The sequence below is a fragment of the Aspergillus oryzae genome, chromosome 4, assembly GCF_000184455.2.
Source record: "Aspergillus oryzae RIB40 DNA, chromosome 4".
Classification (NCBI taxonomy): Eukaryota; Fungi; Ascomycota; class Eurotiomycetes; order Eurotiales; family Aspergillaceae; genus Aspergillus; species Aspergillus oryzae.
Window position 1 is genome coordinate 274481 of NC_036438.1, and position 24094 is coordinate 298574.

Consider the following 24094-nt stretch of genomic DNA (forward strand, 5'->3'; position numbering starts at 1 on the left):
GCCGTAACCGCTACAGCTTGGACAATTATTTCGCGGACTATCTTTATATTCAAATGTTAGATGTTATACTTACTCTATTATGACTAGTTATCTGCGATTCTAGTGATTACCAAGATACCTAACTACCTGCAGAGTCTGAGTGAAGCCTCGGCTATACTACATAAGCAGGAGTACACATAGAATATGTAAAGCTACACGATCAGTGACCACGTGGGCCTAGGAGACTATCAGTCAAATAAGACAGGGCCTAGGCATGGATTATGCCAGACTATTGTCCGGGTTTTAGTCTGACTTGAAGATAAAGACGATCTTCGGCAGCGTGTCAAGAGTGCGCTGGCGATTGCGGAAAAGATGAAGAGCGGGCTAGTATTCTAGGGTTCATTTTGTAGTTGTGGTCGTGAAGTGTTATAATACAGATCCGAAACATTGGAAATCGTAATATATATTTGCAGAACCCGCAGCACTGACAGTATTGTACAATACAGACACACACCAGTATTAGCTAGTGCATCATCACATACTTCTCCACTATCAGCAAATAAATAGCTGGCGATTAATCACTCTTTTACTTGTCTTCCAGACTTTCTCCAGTCACCCCAAAAGATTTTTGAATGGAATAGTAGACAGAACAATGGCTCATCCCTTTCAAGACATCCCAAAGGGCCAGCTAGGTAATTCCCCCACTGAACCAATTCTCACAGGTCGGTTAACGGTGATCAGAGGCCCTCGAAGGCTTGATAGACCATTTTCGAGCCGATACAGATCCAAGCAAAATCCATCTCATGGTAGGTGTCTACAAGACAGACCAGGGAAAAGCCTACGTTCTGCCCAGTGTGAAACAGGTACGATTTGATCATGCCAAACCAGATACATCACAAACCAACAATTTCATAGGCGAAGGAGAAGATGTTTAATGATCCTAATTGGCACCATGAATATCGTGCTTCCCATTTAGGTACCCAGAACTTCAGGGATGCGAGTAACAGGTTGTTTTTTGGTCCCAGTAGTCGTCCTTTACAGGAAGGAAGGTAATAAGCTATTCTTCCCTCGCAGTATTAGGCGGTCGGCTAAATATCCCAGAATCGTATCAATGCAGACACTAGGTGCCAGTGGGGGATGTCACACGGGTGCAGTGTTGCTGAGAGATCTATATGGTCCCTGGAAACGGACCGGAAAACCGGAAATTTTCATTCCGCGTGATTCCTGGTGTAGGTTGCCCTTTCTTTTCCATTATCTAGCGAGGTTGCTGACCTGCTCGAAGTGAACCATGCATTCACCTTCAAATCCGCTGGAATCACACCTCACTTTCTTCCGTACTTTAACGCGGAGACTGCATCTCTGGATTTTCCAGCTTTGTCGACGGCCATCAGGTCATTGCCCGCCCAATCCGTCGTCGTCCTCCAGACCAATGCTCAGAATCCAACCGGGTGCGACCCGTCGCCGACACAATGGCGAGAGCTAGCCTCTATTTTCTCTGAACGAGGTCATTTGGCGTTCTTTGATGCCGCGTACCCAGGGTTGGCCTCAGGAGATATCGACACGGATCTCGAGTGCGTTCGCTTGTTTGCCGAGCAAGAAATCCCTATGGTGTTTGTTGCAACGTACGGGAAATGCTTTGGCCTGTATTGCGAACGCGTCGGGATTCTCTCCATCATCACGCCCGATCAAGAAGTGAGAGATAGGATGGAAACACAGATGAGGCTACTTGTGCGAGCGGAGTCGGGCGCTATGCCTGACTTTGGTTCCACGATCATCGAGACCATTTTATCAGACGAGCGTTTAGAACAGCAATGGAGGGACGAAGTCCGCGATATGGCAAAGGACCTCCAGCATCGTCGACGCACATTGAGGACGGAACTGGAGCGCCTGGGAACACCCGGTGACTGGCGGCATATCACCGACCAAAATGGATTCTTTTCGTCAGTATTGCGTGAGAAGTGGGTTGTGAATGTTCCGCGCACTGACTTGGTTTAGATATATTCGGCTTTCTGCTGAGCAAATCACTGGCCTTCGCATCAAGCATCACGTATACCTTCAGGACTCTGGGAGGATATCCATTGCGTATGTTTTATCCTCTCAATCAGCATTATATCTACGGAGTGGGCTAATTCTAAAGCAGTGGGCTTAATTCATCCAATATTGGATATGTTGCTCGTAGTATTGACGATGTTATCAGGACGGACAGTAGGTTACCGAACTAGCTCTTATTCAGGGATGAGCCTCCCCCTACTCGTATCACAATTGCTGCCACCGCTGGGTACGTAGGAGAACGATTTCCACTGTCTTGAATCGGTCGTCTCAGTGAATGGAATAGATAAATATTGCACCTAGAGGCGCTTTCAATCCCTAGTCTCTAATTTACAATCTCCTTTTGACTGTCAGAAGCACTGCTCCTACACGACATAGACCATCTCTTTTCAGAGCCTAGAAATAAACGAGATCTTCAATTCTGTAAAACCCTCATCTCACCTATCCCATCTAGACACTTCTCAACCTCGGATCCTCAATCGGAGTCTCTTCCTCAATAAAGATAAGATCCTCCCTTGGAATAACCTGTCTAACAGCATCATGTTTTACCACATTCTCAAAATACTGCATAATAGCAGGATGTTCATCCCTCCACTGCTGACCAAGAACCCACTCAAACAGTCGCGAGACATATACTACGAGCATGATATCCGCTAGGGTAATATGGTCCGTGACAAGATACTGTCGACCCTCCAGATGCTTCTCGAGATATTCAAGACTATCGAGAGTTTTCTTCTTCCCTGCTTCAACGGCGTCCTTGTTATAAGGCGCCTGGTCGGTGGGAGAGGGGATCAATGGCCGGAACCTGTTTATCGTATGAATTTTGTTGTTTGTGGGACGTCAAACCGCTGTATACTTTGGGAGAAAAGAAAGGAAAAGAAGATACACACCATTGAGCAGCTGTCGGCAGAAACTCCTGATTGGCCCAACTGGCCCATGAAATAATCTCCGCGGTTTGTTCGGGGCTGCCATCGCCGAGTAATTTGGCTTTCCCGTGAATGGAGGCGAGATACTGATCACGGACGTAGCAGATCGTTAATATCGCCAGAATAACCAATAAGCGACGTAGGAAAGCAGTGAGATGAGTACTTACCATAGCAATACTCAACGTCTCAGTCAATTTGATATTCGGGCCCTCCAGCCCTGGGATCTTGCCCTGGCTGCGGGGAAACCTCGCCATATACTCTGCCTTGTTCACGCCACGACGAGGGATCACTTCGAAGTGATTCAGCTCAATCCCTTCCGCGGCGGCCTAGAATTGAATTGGGATTAGTCTTGCATCGATTTATATTTGGTATTAGCTAGTTTACACACCACGATGCGAACCACGCGGGATCGCGTGTTGCCGTCATAACCGTAGAGGGTGAATGTCATGGCGTTTTCTAGCTTATGGAGAAGTGGCGGAGATGGCAGTTCAGGAATTAAGACTTCAAAGCCGATAATATATACCACTAGAAAGCTATTCCGTACGGGGGCCAGGTATCATGCAATCAGACAGTAATTTGGGTGTATTGTACTGCGTATTATCACTGCCCAGTACAATACTATCTAACGAGAAGTGCCGCAGTACTGCGAACAATACAGTCATGTTCCAGTAAGCGATGATGCCATGGGGGCTGTAATTTGTTCATCGTGATCAGCAGTAAAGAGTCCATTCTTGGCTCTTCCCCGCTTCCGGTCCCATTCTTCTTAATACAGTGACCGTTCCATCTAGTTGACTCGTTACGGCGGAGTGAATATACGACTTTTTACTGAAAAATCGCCGTTTTATAGTAAGCACGTATTTCTGGTCTTTACTATTTTATTCTTAATCTGGATTGCTAGCCTTCCTAGCTATATCGGCCACCTGACATAATCATCAAAGTCAGTAGATAATATAGTAAGACCTAATAAATAGATCTACTTAGCTATATAATAGTGCATTACCATTGGTACACTTGGTATAATATCTAGGTTAACCGTAAGCTAGATTTGGTCTACCATAAAATTGATAGATTAGTTATACTTAGTATTATAAGATAATGTCCTTATGAGTATTCTGAGTTGTATAATAAAGTGCGACGAGAATGAAACATTTTGTATAATGTTGTAATATAAAGTTTTGTATATATAGAACAAGAACTAGGAGGGTATTGTAGAATAGCGTGATACGGCGCTGCAGGGTAAAACGAGTGGGTGGGATCCTATTTTAGCTGTTTATACACAGAGGGGGTGATCACTAATTTGGGCTGCGGTGGTGTTTTCACCGCGGCGGTCACCACGTACCCTCGCGAGATACATCCATAGAATCGACGAAATTGCTACTTCGACTATGGAATGGTATCTTTGGTGCTGCCTACTGAAGACGATCAGCCCACTCGACGCCGATAAACTCGCCAATCTTTCTTGCACCTGGTTTGTCTTGAATACCACGCCAGTCGGTTTCTGCACCGCGAAGTACAAGAAGTTGCATCAGCAAGGCTGCATCTTTCGTAGTCTTCTTCGCTGCCCACTGCAATGCTGTCATTCCTGATCCTGCGGAGATTAAAATTCCATCCCATGTACATTTATGCCATGGGTGATCCATTCGTGCCCCATACGACAAGGCTATTTGGCGATGGAAAGAGTGCACACTTGAGTCAGAAAACTCCAAGGACTACGCTAATTGTGATCCCGAAGTCGGGTATGATACCATATTTTTAATGCATGTATAGAAGAGCGTTTAACATTTCTAGCTGGTGCGAATTGGCCAGGTTAGGGATTTGTAGAGGCACTATTAGTGGTATATTGTGTTAGAAGAGCAAGTGTTCCAACTATTCATGTGTTAGATTCAAGGTAGGCACTTGCAGTACCGAAAAGATATTATTACATCGGAATGTCACGCAACCAACGTATATATAAGACTAAAATACTTACTGTTCCAAGCAATCATTGAATTCCCTTCTATACTACTATTCCATGTTTATCATAGACCCCCCGGTATACTTAAAAAGAATAGACTCGGATCGCCTTCGTTTAAGTACTGTTGATATTTATTTCCCGTTTTTATAGAAAGTATAGTATTGGGTAATATACTCTATTTCTTATATTAGTTCCTGTATTAGTATTTGATCCGATACTTAAAGCGAATAATCGAAATTTATAGTAGTTTCGGATTTGAACATGATAGATTCGTATGGTTTGGCTGGCTTTTTAAAAGACGTTTTGTTTGGCCCTAACTTCGAACAACAGTACCCAGGCCCAGTGAAAGACAAAATCTGGAGGATGACAGTTCCGGACGGCCTCTTTAACCAAGTCTGTGTGGTAGCAGTGTGGCGGCATATTAGACCCAAACCCAAGCCCACGAACTTGTGGGCCTAGGAAGAAAACCCGCCCCCATGTTGCCATGTGGAGTTATAGATATTTTTATCCGAGGTAAGATAGGCCAAGAATGCCATAGCCGAGTCTCTCAGAACTTGAGCCTCATCAACGGTAGAGCCAGCCAACATGATACAGTCTACTATGCCGTGCTCAGGGCTGACACTTGTCATGCTTGCTTCACTTCGAAGCTAGGGAAACACAGCCCACCCACCCTTGAATGCAGTTACGCTGCAGGGTAAGATGCTAGTAGATCGTGTGTCACTCTGTGTTTTATGATAGGCCGCCTTGACCGAATTAATTAACCGATTGAACCCTTGACAGGGATCAAGCTCTAGTGCCATATATGAATGGATATTATAGGATGTCGATCTTTTAGTCCCTGAACGGAAAACATCAAATGAAAATTATCAAATAAGAACTAACTGGAAGAAGACTAAAGAGACAAAAAGCCTGATTTATGTACTCTCCAGCTAAATGTTTCGGGTATAGCTGGATAAGTAAGGCTTACGATGATCCAGTAAATAATCCTTTCAAAAGCGACCGATATCTTACATTCTTCTTTCATATTCCCGACTCCTTGGTTATGTTAATAAGAAAAATGCACATATCGCTAAGGCTTCCGAGGCTGCCCTCCCTCCTCGAGTCCTATACATGCCGTGCTTTCCTCATCTTTCTGATTCCATATGCACTTCTAGTATACTTTGCGCGCCTAACAAGTTGGCGAGACCCAACATCACTTTTCTTCCGAGAAAATGAGGCCTACGAGCCTTCATATTCTAATTTACGTGCGGCGGAGGGTTTGACATTGATCGAAGAAGCTAACAATGCGACGGAGGCTCCCCACGTCAAGGCATCTCCGAACCCTACGATGTGTGTAGGGTTTGCCTCCGTCGCACGGGAGGGTGTAAGCTACTTCCAGAGTGCGGTCGGATCGGTGCTGGCGGGGCTTGATCCTGTAGAGAGAGGTGATATATTTCTCATTCTATTCATTGCCCATACAGATCCCACACAGCACCCGGTCTACTCGGAGCGATGGGTGCATGAGCTGGTTGATAAAGTTCTGCTCTATGATGAAAACGATATTGATATCGACCACATCCGCAGTCTTGAAACAGCCGAGGCCAGGACTCTAGCTCTCGAGAAAGGTTTACTGGACTACACCTATCTTCTAAAAGCATGTACAGCTATCGGTACTCCGTACACTGTTATGCTTGAGGATGATATCATCGCTCTGGATGGCTGGTATCATAGAACAAAGGAAGCCATCAGTGCTGTCGAGCGGCAAACAGCTGAGAAGAAAGCATCGAAATGTGAGTTCTGAAGGAAACTTTTATGCGGCTGAAGCAATTATTGGGAGCGGAAACTAATACGAGTTGCATTTCAAAAGGGCTTTATCTTCGTCTTTTCTACACCGAAAACTTCCTGGGCTGGAATTCAGAGGAATGGCCTATCTACCTCTTCTACTCTCTACTCTCGGCGTCCGCCGTCTTACTCACAACCTTGATCGTCCGTCGTTACCGACCCTCTTCGAAACCATACCTCCCGAGAGAAACAATCATTGTCCTTACGTTCGTCTGTACACCTCTTCTAATCATCCTCTTCTTCGCAGTCGGCCGAGCCACAATGCTACCAATCTCAGAAGGCGTGCATGAGATGCCTAAATTCGGCTGCTGCTCCCAGGGATTCGTCTTTCCACACAGCCGTATCAAGGACCTGGTATCCTGGTACGAGTCAAAAGGCATTGGCTATGTCGACATGCTCACGGAGGATTATGCGAACCAAAATGGGGAATTACGTTGGGCATTGACACCCAGTGTATTGCAGCATGTTGGGAGCAAGAGCTCCAAGACCAATAGTCCTGTCCCGCAAAAGGGCATCCGTACTATCCCGGAGAAGTTGTGGAATTTTGCATTTGAGAAAAATGATGTAAATATTCTACGGGAAGAGCATGAGCGACAGTTGAGGTGGGGAGGATCATGATTGGATACATAATTGTAACATAGCACTATACCCATACACAAACTTAACTATTCCTAACTGACAGCAATTGTACATTAAACTAACTCTCTGTAGCACAAGTCTACTCAGAACCAAATACGCTATCCGAGACGATGATCGCGATGGCAGTAACCTTGTATGGTCAGTACAATTGAACACAAGGAGAATCCTACGGAATAGATCTTACTAAAGATAAGTCCACACCTGGAGTGACGATGATATCCAGAACAGGTCGATAGTTGCGCCGTGTACTCGGCGTCAAAGCAAGTTTCGGGTTGTGCTGTACGCTCTCGCGCACTTCAGCAACCTTCCTGTCACCATCCACAATATCAAATGACTCCAATACACGTCCATGTCTCTCAACCTCCAGTGTCACCTTTTTATCGTCCACTGACCCCTTCACATCAGTGACAGCTACATTGGTGAACGTAAACACAAGGTTCCCAAACGGTGCCAGTCGCGGTGCACCGGTGGCTATACTCTCCGCGGTTGGACTGCCCGGCAGTGTAATGCACCAAGCATCTCTAAATGAGAACTTCCTATGAAGCTCGAACAAGGGTAGGCCCGATGAATCCTGAAATTCTCGACATGAGCGACCGTTGTATTTCCGACCACTGGCCGTAAACTGAGTAACCCCGCTTCCGTCTTGTACTTTGTAAGCAGCCACGGACTGGGCGTCTCCTTGTGGTCTGAGAGTCAAGAGTGTCCTCGAGTCCGTGATGTAATTCTCCCGGATTGCGATCGGACGATCGGGCGCTTTTAGGACCTTGCGTGGCTGAGAGGATATCGCATGGTCCATGCGTGCTTGGATGTATGCTCCTGACATTGTAGCGAGATTCTGCTATAGCCTTCGCTGGTGGGATATTCCTCTCTTGAGGTGAAATGTATGAACAAAAGATGCGGGACTATGATGTGGTACAGACGAACAAAGGAAAATCAGGAGGATGAAGGAGTCGACGAATTGGCCTGAAATTTGAATCCTTTTGGCCTCTTATAAGGATCTCTGACGTCCAGCTCCCGACTAGTCTTGTCCTACTGTATACGTATTAGTAGGAAGCAGTGTACTGCGATTCACAAAGCCAGAGGTTTTTCCGCGTTATTTTGTTAAGTCAAAGGAACACACGGATAATCGGCACAACAGGAGATTTTCCTAGTCTCATATTGTATTGAAGCTAAAATGGACCCTAGTTTGAGAAGTGTAATCGATAGGAACTGTTAGTTTAGTCTGTACGAAGCAAACGTAATTTGACCTGCATAGAATAGTGGCTTAGCCGCAGATATGGGCGGATCACCGTCGCTGTTAGGGCACGAAAGGCTTGTTTTGTTCTAGTTTGCGCGATTTAAGGGAACAACTATAACTATCCTTGAAAATTTACTAGTTCCTTGGTCTACTATAGGGTAGGGTCCTGAACTCGGAGAAGTACCACCCCTCTTGTCTTCTGCCTTCAGTCTAGATGCACTGAGGTAACAGCCCATTGAAATGCTATGTAGGACCTGTGACACATAGTCCGAGACCCTTTGATGTATTCGGTGAGGCGCAGCGCGGCTCCTGGTACAAAAACAAGCATCAAGAGCGCCTAACAGTGGGTCATATTTAGCCAAGCTTTGCTAAGAGAGTAGTCTAGTTATAAGGTAGCATTCAGTCCCCGACAAGAGAATGTAATCTTTCCGCCGGCCTTAGATAGCCACTTAACAAGGTTCCTCCATAAATACAAGCCTACTTCGATCTACGATAAAGCATGACTCCACATGGCACCATTGGACGGTTTCTCTTTCTAGGGCCACACGTTCATTGGCTTGGGTGTCGCCTCTCCGCAGAAAGCTCTCCTGGAACCTATTTAGGTTTTAGGACATAGTAGACTTCGCTTCTTTGTCCCTAGGAACACTTTTGATCTACATTTGTGCTATAAACAATGATAGTCATTGGTACAATTGAGACTCAGCGATACTTAAATTGGGTTGTAAGGCAGCTATTCCCTTTCTGTTGTAGTTTGGCGCAATGAATCAATGAAGATCCATCAACCCTACTTCATTAATGTGGGGATTAGCGCAAATTGGTAGCGCGTTTACTTGTGAGGTTTTAGGTTGTACGTTCGAGTCCCTCTTTTTTGTTTTTCCGCTGCTTCCTCCGGTCCCTAGCTGTATAATAAGGAACTGAATAATACTCAGTAGGAAGCGTATGTCCTGGTTTGTTAGTTGCAGGGGATTATCTGTGGATATTGTGTTATTGCTCCTCAAATGATATCCACCACTGTCCTGAAACTATTGTCCTTGAAAAAACCTTCGTCCACTGGGGGTGATTATACATAGTCGACCAGTTTCCACAACCGAGACCATTGTTTGACGGATAAACGGCTGAACCCGTTTTCTAGCAAGTTTTAGTGAGCTTGTTCTGGTACAGGCGGTATTTATTCCCATTGGACCGGTCAAAATGAGGTTTTGCTGCGCAGGCGGCAACTCTCTATTCCGTACAAATTAGCCTTATTTGATGCTCCAGTATCTTAGTGACTTGATATAATAAAGATGAAAGGTTTTAGCGTATGATATAATGGGGACGATATAAGGTTGGAAAATATCACCTCTGATTTCTTGTATATATTTTTGCGCTCTAGACCTATAGTGTTAATATTACCGCTGTGAATATATCTCTAAAACAAAACTTACAGAAACTTTTCCGCTCCATAGTTTAGGCTTTACATCCTTTTCATTCCTGGTACTAAAATGTTCAAACAAGAAAAAGGGCCAAACTAGAGCCTTAGAAATCAATACCGGGACCAGAGCATCGTGATGATCTAGGCAACATAGGTAACCTGGTTTCAACAACACCGAGGTCAACGACGACAGAAACAAACAGAAGAGCCCTTCCATGCCGCCCAAACCCATGCTCCATGCCCTTTGCCAAACAACTCCCTTACTGGCCAGGCTCAATCTTGAAATCCAAGCGCATATGTAAGTTCAAACCCGCCCACTCGGTCTGGCTGGACATGATATGAATTATGGTTGCAAATGTGTCCTTTCTCTGCTCCTTGGTGGTCCGTTCGGTGGCACTGAGCTAGTTCCCAGAGAGCTGTTAGTATTCGAATACACTTATATAGCATAGGGCCACTGACAGCGAAGGGGAACTCGAAGTAGACCTCTCCTGAGCTCGTTTTGAACTTGAAGTCTAGTATAGCTACTTCGGGGAGCTTGTGGTACTGTTCTTCTATCTCATTCAGAACGTTGAGATAGTATTCGGCAAGAGTCTCTTCTGAGATGGGAACTGGACCGAACTTGGACCTTCTGTTAGTTGATATCGCGTGATAAGTTGGGGATCTTGTCTAACATCCTGCTCTTTGATGACGCTGGGCATTATTGAGGATTTGAAAACGTGGATAGAGAGAGAGACTAATTTTGTGGATGAGAGGATCGTTTGAAAATGAGGGTGGATGTGGGAAGAAGTGAGCTTAGGAGGGGATACAACGGAAGGGTGATGGGAGAACGTTGGGGGGAAGATCAAAGGCAGAGTGAATAGATGTCCAATGTTATCCGGTCAACATCATCAGGCTGTGATTCCTACACACTTACTGCCAGGAGAGATTTGTTCGGCTATCACCAAGATCTATATTAACCCTGTTCACATACGCGAGATAGACTCTTTACAAGACCGATATCTTTTGTATGTATGTCCTCTTTCCCTTTCTCTTTTTCTTTTTCAAGATTTCAAGACTGATTTAATTGACGGTAGAGTATAACAGTACAACGCAGAAAGACAACCGCATCTGTTCAATGAGTTTACAACCAGTGCAAAACAAACGCATACTATTGCAGCGCCAACTGACCCCCTGATCAGTGATTATTGAGAGATGTTCCGCTTAGCCTCAGCCTCGCGCCACGACAAATCCACGCATTGCCCCAAGTGCCCCACTCAAATACCCCCTGGGCACTACCCTTAGACCACCCTTCACACTTAAATATTACCGAAATCGACAATTAATGGGATCGAAGTGCAAGATGCTTGAAGAAGATATAGTACAGCGACTGCAGCCTCCTATTGCAAGGCAGTGCTTTGCAAGTTTGATAGCAAATCTCCAGAGAGAATAAATAACATGAGACACTCGATTAACAAAGTGATGAGAGTAATACAAATTACTCAGCTGTACGTCACTCATGTTATTCCATTGTAACAATCTTCAACACTGATAGTGCGAAGTAGTATTCAAAGCGCAGTGGAAGAGATAGGTGACAGGGCTTCCAATTGCCAAGGGCGCCGCGCTCGACTCCTATGAGAACCAGCATTCGCAATGCTTCTCAGGGACAAGAGTTGAGCTTCCTCGGCAAATCCAACACTGGGCACAACCAATGGAAGGAAATTCATATCCGGTTACAAGGCATGACGGGCACTGGTAAATCAACGGTCGCCTGGACTGTAGCCAACAATAGCTGGTTTCTCGGTGCAAGACCAACTAACTTCAGCAAGCAAGAGCTATCAACGTAGCCTTTTCTATGATCAGCAGACCAATAGAACCATTCAAACTGGGTTTTTAGTGTTATATAAGTACAGGGTTACAATATGCCTGTCAAAATTGGGTATATCATTTGGTGACAAGCACTGATGTAGCCGCTCAAAGAAAAATGGTTTCCGATTTCTTTCTGCTATATGATTAAGCGATTTAAAGTAAGCTAATTCATATTAATGAACACATTCAACCATAAGTCAATCTCCCATTCATTGACAGCATCACAGTCCTTCAACTCGTCCATACCGATTTAAGCACAAGCTTTAAGAAGAGGCAGGAGTTCTCAACAACAAACAGATATAAAGAGCGAGGAGCTTGCTAGCCCCAGTCACAGCAAACATGACAACCACCCACACGAACAGCTCCAACACCGTAATAGCCATGATTGATGTAAACACAAGCGTGCCTGCAGTGTAATAGATAGCCCACGTTAGCTGGACCGGCCAGGCTTCATCTGCTCCCTGCACCGCCGTCTCTCTACCTGCTCTTCCCGATTTATCTTCCCGCCAGCTGGCAAACAAGCTGTGGACCGCACCCGGGACAATCCCCACCAGGCACCACGTCAGACAAAAGATGGGATACGGACAGCCGAGTGCACTCCGTTTAGAGTATATTTCCACCAGCGCCAACGCGGCATAGGAGACGAGGAGAAGCACAAAGGTAACAGTGACGAATAGAGCTTTCATGATGTTTGATTTCGCTTTGATATTCGTGAGCCACCCCGTGCGCATCCATGACAACCACAGTCGGAGACGCTCCTCCTCCACATCTGCCGCAAGCGTGGGCTCCAAGCCCAGCGCCCTAACAGCCGTCGCAGCGATGAATGGTAGCGGGGCAGAGACCAGTACAGTACGTCGCTCGGGCCAGGCGATATCGCGTAGTGTTAGTGGCACCAAGCCCATCACAAGGGCGGTTGCTCCGTACTGTTGTTTGCGCGCCTCGTCGGCTTCCATAAAGGTGCAGATAGCAAAGCCCCAGCATGCCTGTGCAGAGTCGGCCGGATAGCGAAAATATGGAATAAAGGGAGAATATGGCAGCCCTGGGGGACAGCCTTCGACATCGTCCCCAACGGCAACGGCGAAGAGTATGAATAAGGTAAGAACGAGGATAAATCGAGTATTGCGGGCCATATCGTACGTTCGTAAGGGAAAGAATTCGAATAGTAACACCTGAACTCCAAATGAACGCTACAAGGATAATGAGTTTTTATGCTTGGGAAGACGCAAGTTTGAACGGCATATTTTGGGTTTCTTCTGCGCAGACGGAATATCGACCAGCCGGCTGGGGCTCTGATATAAAGCTGAAGAACCGGCACACTGACCACCTGACAATGCTTAGTGTCTCCAGTAGACTAATAGCGTTATTTTAGTACCGACTGTCAAGTCAGCACGCTGGTTTGATATCAGTCACCCGACCAATGGATGCGCGAGGCTAAATGTATAATTATCGCTATGAACCGCTAAAGAGGCAGGTCAGCGCTCAAACTCGTATTCATTCGCATTGATACCCAATGGCGCCCCACGTCTTTGAGGCTGAGGATAAAGACGAGGGTTAATTGGGTTCAAAAGGCAGATTTAAATTACTCGTTAGTCCCACTAAGACGAATATGTAAAGGTGGCGGCTCGCCAAGCTCTCACCTCTTCCCCTATTTTTCCATGACTAGGAATAACACCATCGAAGGGGCCGTAAGAAATGTTGGAGAGATACGCTGATGTGCTGAGGGATGAGGAAATATTTTGAGTGGAGGAGGCCGTTAAAAGCTACAGGAAGAAAAAATAAAATACTGAACCACTTCTGGGATGATGATTGCTAGCTGATTACTAGAAGATGTGGATAATCTACTTATCTAGTACTGCCTGAGCTTTCAGTCTTATGTGTAGGTCTGTGTGCTTGGTAGAGGCCTGAGCGATCACATCTCATATCGATCTGCCGTACATCGCCGTCGCGGTGGTTTATTCAGTCAATGTTCAACGTCAATCCAAGGTTATAGGCAAAATCATTGAATCAAGCGAATATTCATAGTACGGAGAAATTCTAGAATATAGAATTCTAAGGGTTAAAGATTAAAGAGAACCTAGATCATCACCAATGCGGCATAATCACTAGCATCACCGGTTTGAACGCCATTTGCAGCCACAACCGCACTCTGGGTCTCAGGGAACGTACCAATAGCTGCTGTTCAACTCTTCAGAGCCCTATTATGACCAATAGTCAGCATTGGCTTCGAAGTTGTTCCTAGAATGTAGTCCACATGGTCCGTCCGCAATGGATTTCGCGTCTGAGAATTGGAACTCAGATAGCTTGGCCGAGGGAATTTCCACCCTCAACCATCCCATACAATATGCAATCTTATTCCCGGTGTCAACCTCTACAGGCGTAGTCCAGTACCCCTTGCGAATCTTGATAATCTGCCTCAATGGATTTCCCTGTATTATGCTACCATTTCCTCTCTCCATCTCTTGGCATTCAGCTGATAGAACTGTCTTCAACCAAGTGAGAAATATCGTCGATATTGCTGCGCAGAGGGCAAAGGCTATGGGATAGATACATGTTTAATTCTGCAGATCAAGGCTGAACCAAGTGCTGTGTAAAAGTACGTAAATCATACATGTCACAACTCTCTATGTTTGTCTTTTTACCCACCCCAAGGGTGAGCAATATATAGACCCGCCATGGAGGTGGGCATTATGGATTCTTACCCTGTTAAGAGTCACTCTCAGCGTCTGGCGAGATCTATGGTTTAATTTGTTGGGTGTGCAGTCCCACTTCGACACCCAAGCTGGCGAGGCTTCTAGTCCCCCAAGAGTCAAAGCAAGTACAGGATGGAGCACAACAGTGCTGATAAGGTCGGGAAGAAGAGCAGGGTATCAAGGAAGGTATGCAGGCAGGACTAGAGACAGATACATGTTACTCTGCCAATCTCGGAGCCTGGGAAACAGTAGGAGTATTCTCGCCCTTAACCAAAAACGCCAGTCCAGTCTGGATTTTCTGTCCCCGATGGATCGAAAACACATCCGTAGCACAGAATACTTGCGAGGAAAGTAAGAAAACAGAGGACAACGGACTGTGCGCTCGAAAAGGAATTCACTCGACAGAGACGCCCTATTTTCTTTCCATTGATGGACATTGGAAGCTTGTTGGCAAGTCCCCAGAGTATAACACAGACATTTAAAGACAGGACTACCCATATCCATATCCATTCCACGCCGACGTGCACAATATCTGAGATTTGCGTAATCAAATAAGGGGTGAGTGAAAAAGAAATGATAGCGAAACATCCAAGTGAGTAAAGCCAATATCGCTTCGTGGCACCTATTTCGCCCCCATGATTCAATGGGACTGTTGTTTCATAAATATGCAGGTCATGGGGCCTTAACAACTTTGTGAAAAGCCTTACGTTATACCTCCAATACCCAGGAAAGGATGGTGAAAGGGAAACCCCAATGAAAATTACAAGAATAGTAAAATTAACATAATCCGGAAGCCCCTTGTAGCGTAATAAGTCATTCATTTTGTGAACGAAAATATAAAGACTCCCATATGAAATGGCGAACTGAAGTGAGATTGCAATAAGTCCAATGTGATCGACAGCGTTGGAGAACCTGTAGCTGCGCCAGAGAGGGGGTGTACTGGTCGAGCCGTCATCGAGGTTAAGGAAGTGTACAAGTAGTATGAGAATCTCCCCAAAGAGTATGGAGATGACGAACATCATTGCCCAAGCTTGGGTCCATGGAACTCCTCGCATCGCCACCAGCTTGATGACTTGAAATACGTAGGCGCCCATGATCATCAGTATCCAACGGATAATGATCGCATTCTCAGCGGCCTCTCGGTCTTTAGCGCCTGATTCTCCTTCAAATCGTTCTCTCAGTTCGAATTTGACATTCCGCAGCCACACCTGGGGATCGGGACTAAATCCAAGTAAGACGAAGGCGATAAATTGCACCATATCAGCAGCGCAGACGACGGGTGAGGCACGGATATAAAAGCGGTGGTTCTTGGTTCTTTGGCCGAGCACATTTCCACACGGCTGCATCATGGCAGCAAGTCCCAATGAAACCAATGCGAACCATGTAGTCTGCCATTTCACATTTTCCGGGGAAGGAGAATCTGGGAAATTCAGTCCAACGTTCATACGGAGTTATAATGCACCAGCAAACCTTCTGAATTACTCATAATTGTTTCAACTTAGCTTCTCCGCACTGCGCTTCTGAGACACGTTGGAATTGTGCTCTTAAGAGACCCGGAAAGAGAATGGGGATGAACCCAGTCTAGCGCTGGAATAGAACAGCCGCCGACGAGGAAGAAGTTAAGTAATTTCAAGGAAAGTAGGGGAAATGGAGGGAACGCAGATTAAGAGTGGCGCGAAAATGCAGGTTCAAAAAAGCAATGCTGCGCCACGTCAGCGGCAGACACACCACCAGGCAGTCATCCACCCATCCTTTAGTGATCCGAGGCAGTGCTGGAGATTGATTAAAAGAGTGGTGAGGCTCTGCTAGAAGTAATAGAGATGTTCGAATTTATCCAATCAGCGTTCAGTAAAACCGAACATGAATTCTTAAATCTCTTTAGTACCAAATCTAACATGTACGTAATACAACTAGGGCTAAACATTTTGATCCTACAGAATAGTACTATCAGAATTGGCGACAGCGAGACAATTGAGAATAAAGTCATTTATATCGAAGATAAGTTCTGGCAAAGATACCATAGAATGCAAGATTCATTTCGAAGGGTGTATACATCAGATCATATCGAACAAGGTCTTTTCCACGCTGAGGATCTTGTTGCTGGGGATGATTGTTCAAATCTTAGAGATTTTCGACAATGCATTTGCAGAGATTCCAAATCCTGCCGGATTGCTTCTGCGTCATATGGAACAGTAGGGGATAATGAAGCCGGAGTGATGACAATCAGTCTGCTTTACATCTGAAATAAATGCCGACCAAGGTGACACAACATTCTTCTACCTACATACTCTAAATTTATCGGTTTTATGGCCGTGGTACGGGGTCTAGTAATTAGTCACGTTACTATGCTGGAAACTAAGTGAGAAGAGGGAAAGGAGTGCAATATGTAGGCAGGCATTGTAAGGATCAATAGCAAAATTACCACTTCAAAGCGATTCAAAAAATAGAGCGACACAAAGAGAAAGAGAAGATCAACTCTGGATATTGAAGCAGGAATGGAATTCGATGATAAAGCATCCAGCCGGGCACGGTTTACCATTGATAGTAATTCCAAGTCACTGGAGGGGAATGTGGAATATAGAGGGATTGATCATTACAAAATAGAAAGAGTTTGGTCAACTAGACCCACTACTAGTCCTTCCACCCTTTGTAGGCAAAAATTTCGTTTTGTTTTTCAAAAAGAATGACCGACGCAGGGGTCGAACCTGCAATCTCTTGATTCGTAGTCAAGCGCCTTGCCATTGGGCCAGCCGGCCAACTCTTGGGGTACAACTCAGGTATTTGACAACATTAACAGATCTTCAGTCACAGCTCTTCCATCGCAGCAGGAATACTCGTACCAGCGACTTTCATACAGCTATTACAAGGGCCGCAATTCCAAGAGAGTGTGCGCGATGATATACTCAATGTGCCAGTCTCTGTGATATTATCCTCTCGAATCAAATCAATCTCTCTCTTTTGTTTCTTTTTTTTAGTAAGTTCTTTTCTGACCTTCTCGGTTCGCATCCCTTCTTTTTACGTCATGTTTATATCCAACCCCGCCCTGCAACTCCCATCCCGGCACCGCCTTCCCTATTTCAGGACAAGTAATGCCAACTTCGGCGGGCGGTCGGTTTGTGCCCCGCCTTTTGACCGAGTGGGGGAATTTTAGGATCATGTCCCAGTCATATCAACCATCTCCTTGACAATTGTGAAAACTAGCTGAACGTAATTCCTGTCTGAGAAATGCCTTCCCTTCAAGAGAGCAAGCTCGCCTTCATCGGCGGTGGCAACATGGCCTCTGCCATCATCGGAGGTCTCGTCAACAAGGGCGTCCAGAAACAGAACATCTGGGTTTCCGAGCCTTGGGATGTCAACCGGGAGAAGATGGCGGCTCTTGGGGTGCAGACCACTACTGCCAATGTTGAGGCCGCAAAGGATGCGGACCTGGTTATTATTGCAGTCAAGCCACAGGTTACCAAGGGCGTGTGCGAGGAATTGGGAGCTGCCTGGTCACAGCGTACAACCTTGCCCGTTGTGGTCAGTATCGCCGCGGGAATCACCCTCGATAGTCTGGTCCAATGGCTCCGTACAAGCGATGGACGCAACGCCCACGTTGTTCGTGTGATGCCAAACACACCAGCGCTTGTTGGTGAGGGAGCTTCGGGTCTGTATGCCAGCAAGGATGTGACGTCGGAAGAGAAGGAGCTCGTCAATGCTGTTCTTGGAAGTGTCAGCAAGGCCACCGAGTGGGTAGATAAGGAAGAGTTGCTCGACGTCGTCACGGGGCTTTCTGGTACGTTTGATTCGTGGATTCGGATGTGGTCAAGGATGCGCATTGACACGCTTTAGGATCGGGCCCCGCCTACTTTTTCGCCATGGTGGAACATTTGGTTGCCAGTGCGACTGCCCTGGGTCTTTCTGAAGAACAGGCTACCAGATTGGCTGCACAAACATGTCTCGGCGCCGGCAAGATGCTTGTCGAGTCATCCGACAGTCCGAGCCAGCTGCGCAAGAATGTTACCAGCCCGAATGGAACCACATATGCCGCCCTTCAAACATTCGAGTCACTAGGCTTCAAGGAGACTGTTGACAAAGCTGTGAATTCCGCTACCTCCCGAGCAGCTGAGTTGGGAAACACTCTTGGCAAGCAATAAACGTCTCGGTATTGCCCGAGGGAAGTTAACATACGGAAAAGAGTCGAACGTACCTTGTATGTGTCTAAACTTCAGAAGCATGAATCAAAGTCTGACATTTCAATATTCTCTAGGATCCTGTAATCATTTACCACCATCAGCGTATACATAGAATACTAAAAGGTCTATGAAGTCTGTACTGTACGAAAATCAAGCCACTGTTGTTTCCCAGTATATTCGCATAACGTATAAGACGGGTAAAGATGACAGATTTTAGAAATGAGCGTAATTTCATAGGCACCTGTTGCATCTGCGTAAGCAAGAGTTGCTACAGGTTCCCCAGGCTCTCAGCGCCGTAGCCCTAACCCCCGTTGCAGCAATTAACACCACCTTGCTGCTATACTGGATTCGATCGCGGTTCAACAAGACAACAGCACCTATTCCATGTACATGAAAAGCCTTTTAGTTTTAATAATTATTTATTTATCTAATTGCTTGGGGATTATATATCTGTGATGCCTAACTGGACCCAGCACAAAGCGATGACCGGATGCCCAAGGTGAGGAATCAAATTCGTAAGGGAACTGCACATGCATATAGCATCCTATTCCTTTCAGATGAGGGTCGTCTTATGCTCATGATAAATGCTTATACCAGGACCTCAGAGTTACGCCTGGTGCGCTTAACCAAGCCAACCTCATCTTTTGAAAGAAGTTCTTTCAAGCGAGATCGGTTGTAGCTATAATGAGCGTACCTTCCAGGGCCAATTCTGTCTACAAACTGTACGTGGCTGTGATGATTGGAATCTATCAAGAGTTCCTTAAACAGTGTGTTTAAAAGTAAAACCATAGTGTAGAGTCAATGTATCTTAAGTCTGCCGGAAAAGAAGGAAAAGACTCTGCACTGGGCTGAAGCATCCTTAGAGGCTGCTGCAACAAGCAGGAGACCCGCTCTTGAACACTGTATATATAGTTGCTAGTAGATCCGATACAATGGCCACGACGAATGGTGCTTAAGAACCAGTTGGGGTCGTTCATATATTGGGTTGACCCACTTCAAACTTTCACTCTATTTTCATGTGAGTCCCATCTATCCCAAACAGACGCCAAATAAGAATTTGTAGGTCATGGCATATCGGCACGCAAGTCCAGCCTGGCAGAGTGTTCCTGAAACTGAGGTGGGCCCGGACCGCATTGCCGAGTTTATAAACGGTAAAAGCTCCGCAAAAGAATTGTCGGCGCTGGATCCACGGTGATGATCATCCTATCTGCCAGTGGATTCATAGGCTGGCTTAGCGTTCGGTTCGAAGTGTGAAACAATGGGGGCTACTCCGCTCTGTAAGCGAGATGGTCTTAGGACTGCTGTTTATATTAATCAATTAACAAGGAGCATATCATCTGATAAGAACCTCGCGCTTTCTTGGATTTTTGGTTCATACTGCCCTGACGATCGGCAAATCCTGAAGCCGGAGAACCTGGATCAGTAGTCATGAATCATGATTTCGAAGTCAGTACCTGCTTCTCGTGAACTGGATCCTTAAAAGATAAATACCACAATATTTCCATTCACTTCTCACCCCAACTTCGATGGCATAATAACGCGACTGCGCTTACCATGAAGCCCTTTTTACTTCTTAGTTCACTGCTCGCTAGCAGTGCCCTTGGATCCAACTTATCGACCAAGGTATATGGAAAGCCTGCTGGGCTTGCCTACAGTGTTACAGGAGGCGGAAATACGACACCAGCTGTCCCAGCTAACGTGGCTCAACTGCTCGATTGGCTTACGGATAGCAAGCCCCGCGTTATCGTCCTTGACAAGGAGTACAATTTCATAGGCAACGAGGGCTACTGTGAAAACTGCGCTTGTTGCGTATTTAACACCGATACTTGCGGCGACGGTGGCCAGGATGCGATCGAAACTGATTTCGGTTGGTGTGGACATAGGACTCCAGTCGACTGTACCTATCCCAACACGACGACGATCGACGTGGCATCGAATAAGGCTATTGTTGGGCTGGGAGCAAAAGGTGTTATCCGAGGTAGTGGACTGCGAGTTGTGAACAGCGTGTCGAATGTCATCGTACAGAACATCCGTATCACAGGCATTAATCCTGGATACGTCTGGGGTGGAGATGCGATATACATGGATGGCTGTGATTTGATCTGGATTGATTATGTGAAGATTTCATTGGTTGGCCGGCAGATGATATCTATGGGATATGAATCCAGTGAGTTATCTTGTATTATGCGAAACCGTTTATATTCTCAATGAATACTGATCAAGTACTAACAGGTGGACGCGTCACCATCTCAGACACCGAGTTCGACGGACGAACCGATCATTCTTCTACCTGCGACGGACATCATTACTGGACCATCCTTGGACTTGGAGAGAACGATAAAGTGTCCTTCTTCAACAACTGGATCCATCATACCTCTGGACGCTCTCCAGACCTGGGTTCCGTGAGCGCCTGGCACATTTTCAACAACTACTGGTCCAACAATACAGGACATGCTTCTCTGTCACCCCTGAGCCTGCTATCCTACTGGAAGGAAACATATTCCCTGATGTAGCGAGACCGACTGAGCCTGGCAATGGATATGGCATGTTTATCACGAACTCGAGCACGGTCACTACCTGCGACTCAGCTATGAAGCGCCCGTGTCAAGAAAATCTGCTCACAGGCAGCGGGGACCTATCGCCTTACACAACAAATAATGTGACATCATTACAGACAATCGCTGATGCAGATGAACAGAACATCAACATCATGCCCGTCAGCCAGGTTCGAGCCTATGTCCTGGCTAATGCTGGCATTGGGAAGGTCGGATTCAACAGTACTGTCACTCCTACAGTTTCACCTTCAAGTTCAGTCATGACTCCACCTGCCACTGTGGCACCTTACCAGGTCCACAAGGACAACAGTCATGGCCATCAATATTTGCGCTTTCACCATCGACGCCCCTAAGCGTCGTTCTCTCTCTCTCTCTCTTTTTCTTTTTTCTTTTTTCTTTTTTGTTAATATGCTCGAGTGTTTCGATTCTGTATCGGTACTCCTCTTGTTCTTCAGTTTGGCAGGCCTTTACGTTATTATATGGATGCTGACTTGTAGGTTATTGTTGCTCGTGGTTTGTTGAAATGATAATAATCGCCCCCCGTATTTGAGCTTGTATGAAAGATATCCATGATATCTATGTCTAGGAGCATGGTGTCGTGGGCAGCCCGTCTACTAATTTTCCTTCCAATCCTCACAGTTACTAGCGGTCTATCTTTAGATCGAATCTGGTACTGGAGTATGCTCCTCACACGGTCCCTATCGATGATGGAAAGGCAAACAGATTCTAGATAGGTAGACTTCTAAAGATGTGTAAGAGGTAATGCCTTAAAATAGTATCTTCCAGGATATGTATATTGTAAGGTTGGCATCCAAAGGCTTCAAATAGATTAAGTAGCAGCAGTTTCTCCACACGGTATAGACGATGCTATACAATGTAGGGACTCATTGACTAGTGAACGCCAAACCTATATGCAAGTGAGGGGATCATGGCTCTGAGAAGACTAGAACAGGCTCATTAACCCTAGACCCTCTCTGGGGAGGGTAATTGTGAAAGTTCATATTTTGTATATTTGCCCCTAGCTAGGGAGTGAGAGACCTTCTCAGTTACATCTCGCGGCAACTCCAGTAAGACCAATTCCATGGGCTTCAATATCTTTAATTAGTCCCTCTTGATATCCTTTATTGATTTTGGAGGGTTCTCTTCAACACTTGACAAGAAAAGAAGACTAGGAGATGGTTTACGGGCACCCCACAATCAAAACTCAAGAGCGATTAGAATTGATATAACCAATTAATTCGTAGTATCTTCAACGACCTTACTATCCATGGGACTGAACTAGGTCGGATTTAAGATCTAGGACCCGCGCCCAACTTGCGCCGATGTCGGCTACGAACTTAAATAGACGACCCTGAATGCGCGGGGGTTGTTCTGCATCAGAATCTCTATTTCACCTGCCATTTGGTCAAATATTCGAACATAGTAGCTTGATGCATTAGGGCCAGAATAGCATCGGCGACACGACTCATCCAGTGCTAGTCTAGTGTCTCTATTAGCCACTCATTGCACCGTTTGGCGCCTTGACCGACGCTTATAGTGACAGTGTATGGGCGGCAATTCAAACGCCGGTTATCTTATCTATCTCGTGTAGGCCGCGGAAAAGTACTTGGAAAAAGAGAGTTTGGACCCCGCCAATTATCTACTATAGATATCTATCCGCGCTTATATTAGGAAACCGACGGAGCACTTGGCATTCGGCATTCCGAACATCAACCATATCCGCGTTCACACGCAGTCACACATACTTAACCAGCCGTGGCTTCAACTCTCATGCAAGCCTAAATTGATATATCAGAATGCCCATAACGCTTTTAGACCTACCAAGCGAGCTCCTAGACCGAATCGTCGAGCTGGTGCTGTGCTACAAAGGCCTGGCCCCAGAACGCCCCCTACCACCATGGCTAAACTATGTGCCTTGGCCCCGTCAGGAGGGGGACTGTCTTTCTGCACCGCACGGTGTTTGTACTGTTAAATACTGGAGCGCCCAGGAGAAATATCATGATGCCTGGATATCCAACTCTCTATCCCTCCTCCTTGTCAACCATCAAATAGCCGAAATAACCAAAAGAAGACTCGATGAATCAATTATGCCATCGATATTCAACCTCGACGTGATCCTCAGCGACGAGAGGGAACTACATCCACGATGGACCTTCCTTTCAAACCCCTGTCACCACGTCGACGATCTCACAGTCACCATCAGGGTAGCAGGCACTTGTCCAACAACGAACTGGCGCAGATACCACTTCCTACCCGACGGCGACTCCCCACCCCGAATCCTATGGACATTCTTCTATCTGTTAGAACGCTTCCTGGAAGTCGGCCCTTTGGCCGAGCACAGAGTCCCTAGTCCCGGACCCCGTATGGACGATATGTCCTTTACGATCAACCGGTTAACCTTGGACTTTGTCTCACCAGTCAATGAGGAATCGTTAGCACCCGCCGATATGGGCTTCTGGGATTGGATAAACGGGGGCGCCGATGAAGATCACACAAAGTCATCCACGGCACTTTGTAGTGGGGTTTTCGGGTTGCTTATGCGACCGACTTGGTTGGCTGATTTGATTAGTGAGTATGTTGGGTATCTTCTCGGTATGAGTATCTCTATGGCTCCTTATGGGAAGTTGTTGTATGAGTATGTAGGAAGTATCAGGATCTGTGTTGATGGGAAATTGATGAAGGAGTATCGCATCGATTATAGATTAAAGGAACTGAATGATGCTGGCCTTGGAGAGGATTATAAAGCATATTGGGATTGTAAACGGTGGAAAGAGAGGGTTTATTGTATGCGTCAACAGGCTGGGCTTCCTGTT

At 46.0% G+C, this 24094-nt stretch overlaps 9 protein-coding genes and 1 non-coding gene across 10 annotated transcripts; 6 read left to right on the forward strand and 4 right to left on the reverse strand.

Annotated features, from left to right (window-relative positions):
* Positions 1-973: 973 nt before the first annotated feature.
* Positions 974-2406, forward strand: AO090012000111 (uncharacterized protein; the record flags this gene model as incomplete). Its single annotated transcript, XM_023236324.1, has 6 exons — positions 974-1208; positions 1262-1919; positions 1975-2061; positions 2120-2184; positions 2213-2257; positions 2351-2406. 6 exons carry the CDS (start codon positions 974-976, stop codon positions 2404-2406), a joined length of 1146 nt encoding a protein of 381 aa, XP_023091257.1.
* Positions 2407-2478: 72 nt separating this feature from the next.
* Positions 2479-3402, reverse strand: AO090012000112 (glutathione S-transferase family protein; the record flags this gene model as incomplete). The annotated part of the gene is made up of 3 exons (XM_023236325.1): positions 2479-2833; positions 2919-3280; positions 3343-3402. The coding sequence occupies 3 exons, from the start codon at positions 3400-3402 to the stop codon at positions 2479-2481; spliced, it is 777 nt and encodes a 258-aa protein (XP_023091258.1).
* Positions 3403-5965: 2563 nt separating this feature from the next.
* On the forward strand, positions 5966-6688 carry AO090012000113 (uncharacterized protein; the record flags this gene model as incomplete). The annotated part of the gene is made up of 1 exon (XM_023236326.1): positions 5966-6688. The coding sequence occupies one exon, from the start codon at positions 5966-5968 to the stop codon at positions 6686-6688; it is 723 nt and encodes a 240-aa protein (XP_023091259.1).
* Positions 6689-6990: 302 nt separating this feature from the next.
* AO090012000114 (uncharacterized protein) lies at positions 6991-7776 on the forward strand (the record flags this gene model as incomplete). Its single annotated transcript, XM_023236327.1, has 3 exons — positions 6991-7293; positions 7597-7647; positions 7774-7776. 3 exons carry the CDS (start codon positions 6991-6993, stop codon positions 7774-7776), a joined length of 357 nt encoding a protein of 118 aa, XP_023091260.1.
* A 4335-nt stretch (positions 7777-12111) lies between these two features.
* Positions 12112-12991, reverse strand: AO090012000116 (uncharacterized protein; the record flags this gene model as incomplete). The annotated part of the gene is made up of 2 exons (XM_023236329.1): positions 12112-12122; positions 12157-12991. The coding sequence occupies 2 exons, from the start codon at positions 12989-12991 to the stop codon at positions 12112-12114; spliced, it is 846 nt and encodes a 281-aa protein (XP_023091261.1).
* A 2200-nt stretch (positions 12992-15191) lies between these two features.
* On the reverse strand, positions 15192-16037 carry AO090012000117 (uncharacterized protein; the record flags this gene model as incomplete). The annotated part of the gene is made up of 3 exons (XM_023236330.1): positions 15192-15200; positions 15259-15971; positions 16022-16037. 3 exons carry the CDS (start codon positions 16035-16037, stop codon positions 15192-15194), a joined length of 738 nt encoding a protein of 245 aa, XP_023091262.1.
* Positions 16038-17235: 1198 nt separating this feature from the next.
* On the reverse strand, positions 17236-17307 carry AO090012t00002. Its single transcript has one exon. It is a non-coding gene; the product is annotated as a tRNA-Arg (tRNA).
* Positions 17308-17776: 469 nt separating this feature from the next.
* Positions 17777-18687, forward strand: AO090012000119 (pyrroline-5-carboxylate reductase family protein; the record flags this gene model as incomplete). The annotated part of the gene is made up of 2 exons (XM_001727130.3): positions 17777-18326; positions 18383-18687. 2 exons carry the CDS (start codon positions 17777-17779, stop codon positions 18685-18687), a joined length of 855 nt encoding a protein of 284 aa, XP_001727182.1.
* Positions 18688-20280: 1593 nt separating this feature from the next.
* On the forward strand, positions 20281-21634 carry AO090012000121 (uncharacterized protein; the record flags this gene model as incomplete). Its single annotated transcript, XM_023236331.1, is given in 3 exon segments — positions 20281-20893; positions 20959-21160; positions 21175-21634. The coding sequence occupies 3 exon segments, from the start codon at positions 20281-20283 to the stop codon at positions 21632-21634; spliced, it is 1275 nt and encodes a 424-aa protein (XP_023091263.1).
* A 1443-nt stretch (positions 21635-23077) lies between these two features.
* Positions 23078-23946, forward strand: AO090012000122 (uncharacterized protein; the record flags this gene model as incomplete). The annotated part of the gene is given in 2 exon segments (XM_001727132.3): positions 23078-23916; positions 23925-23946. Coding segments are annotated over 2 exon segments (861 nt in total).
* Between the last annotated feature and the right edge of the window lie 148 nt (positions 23947-24094).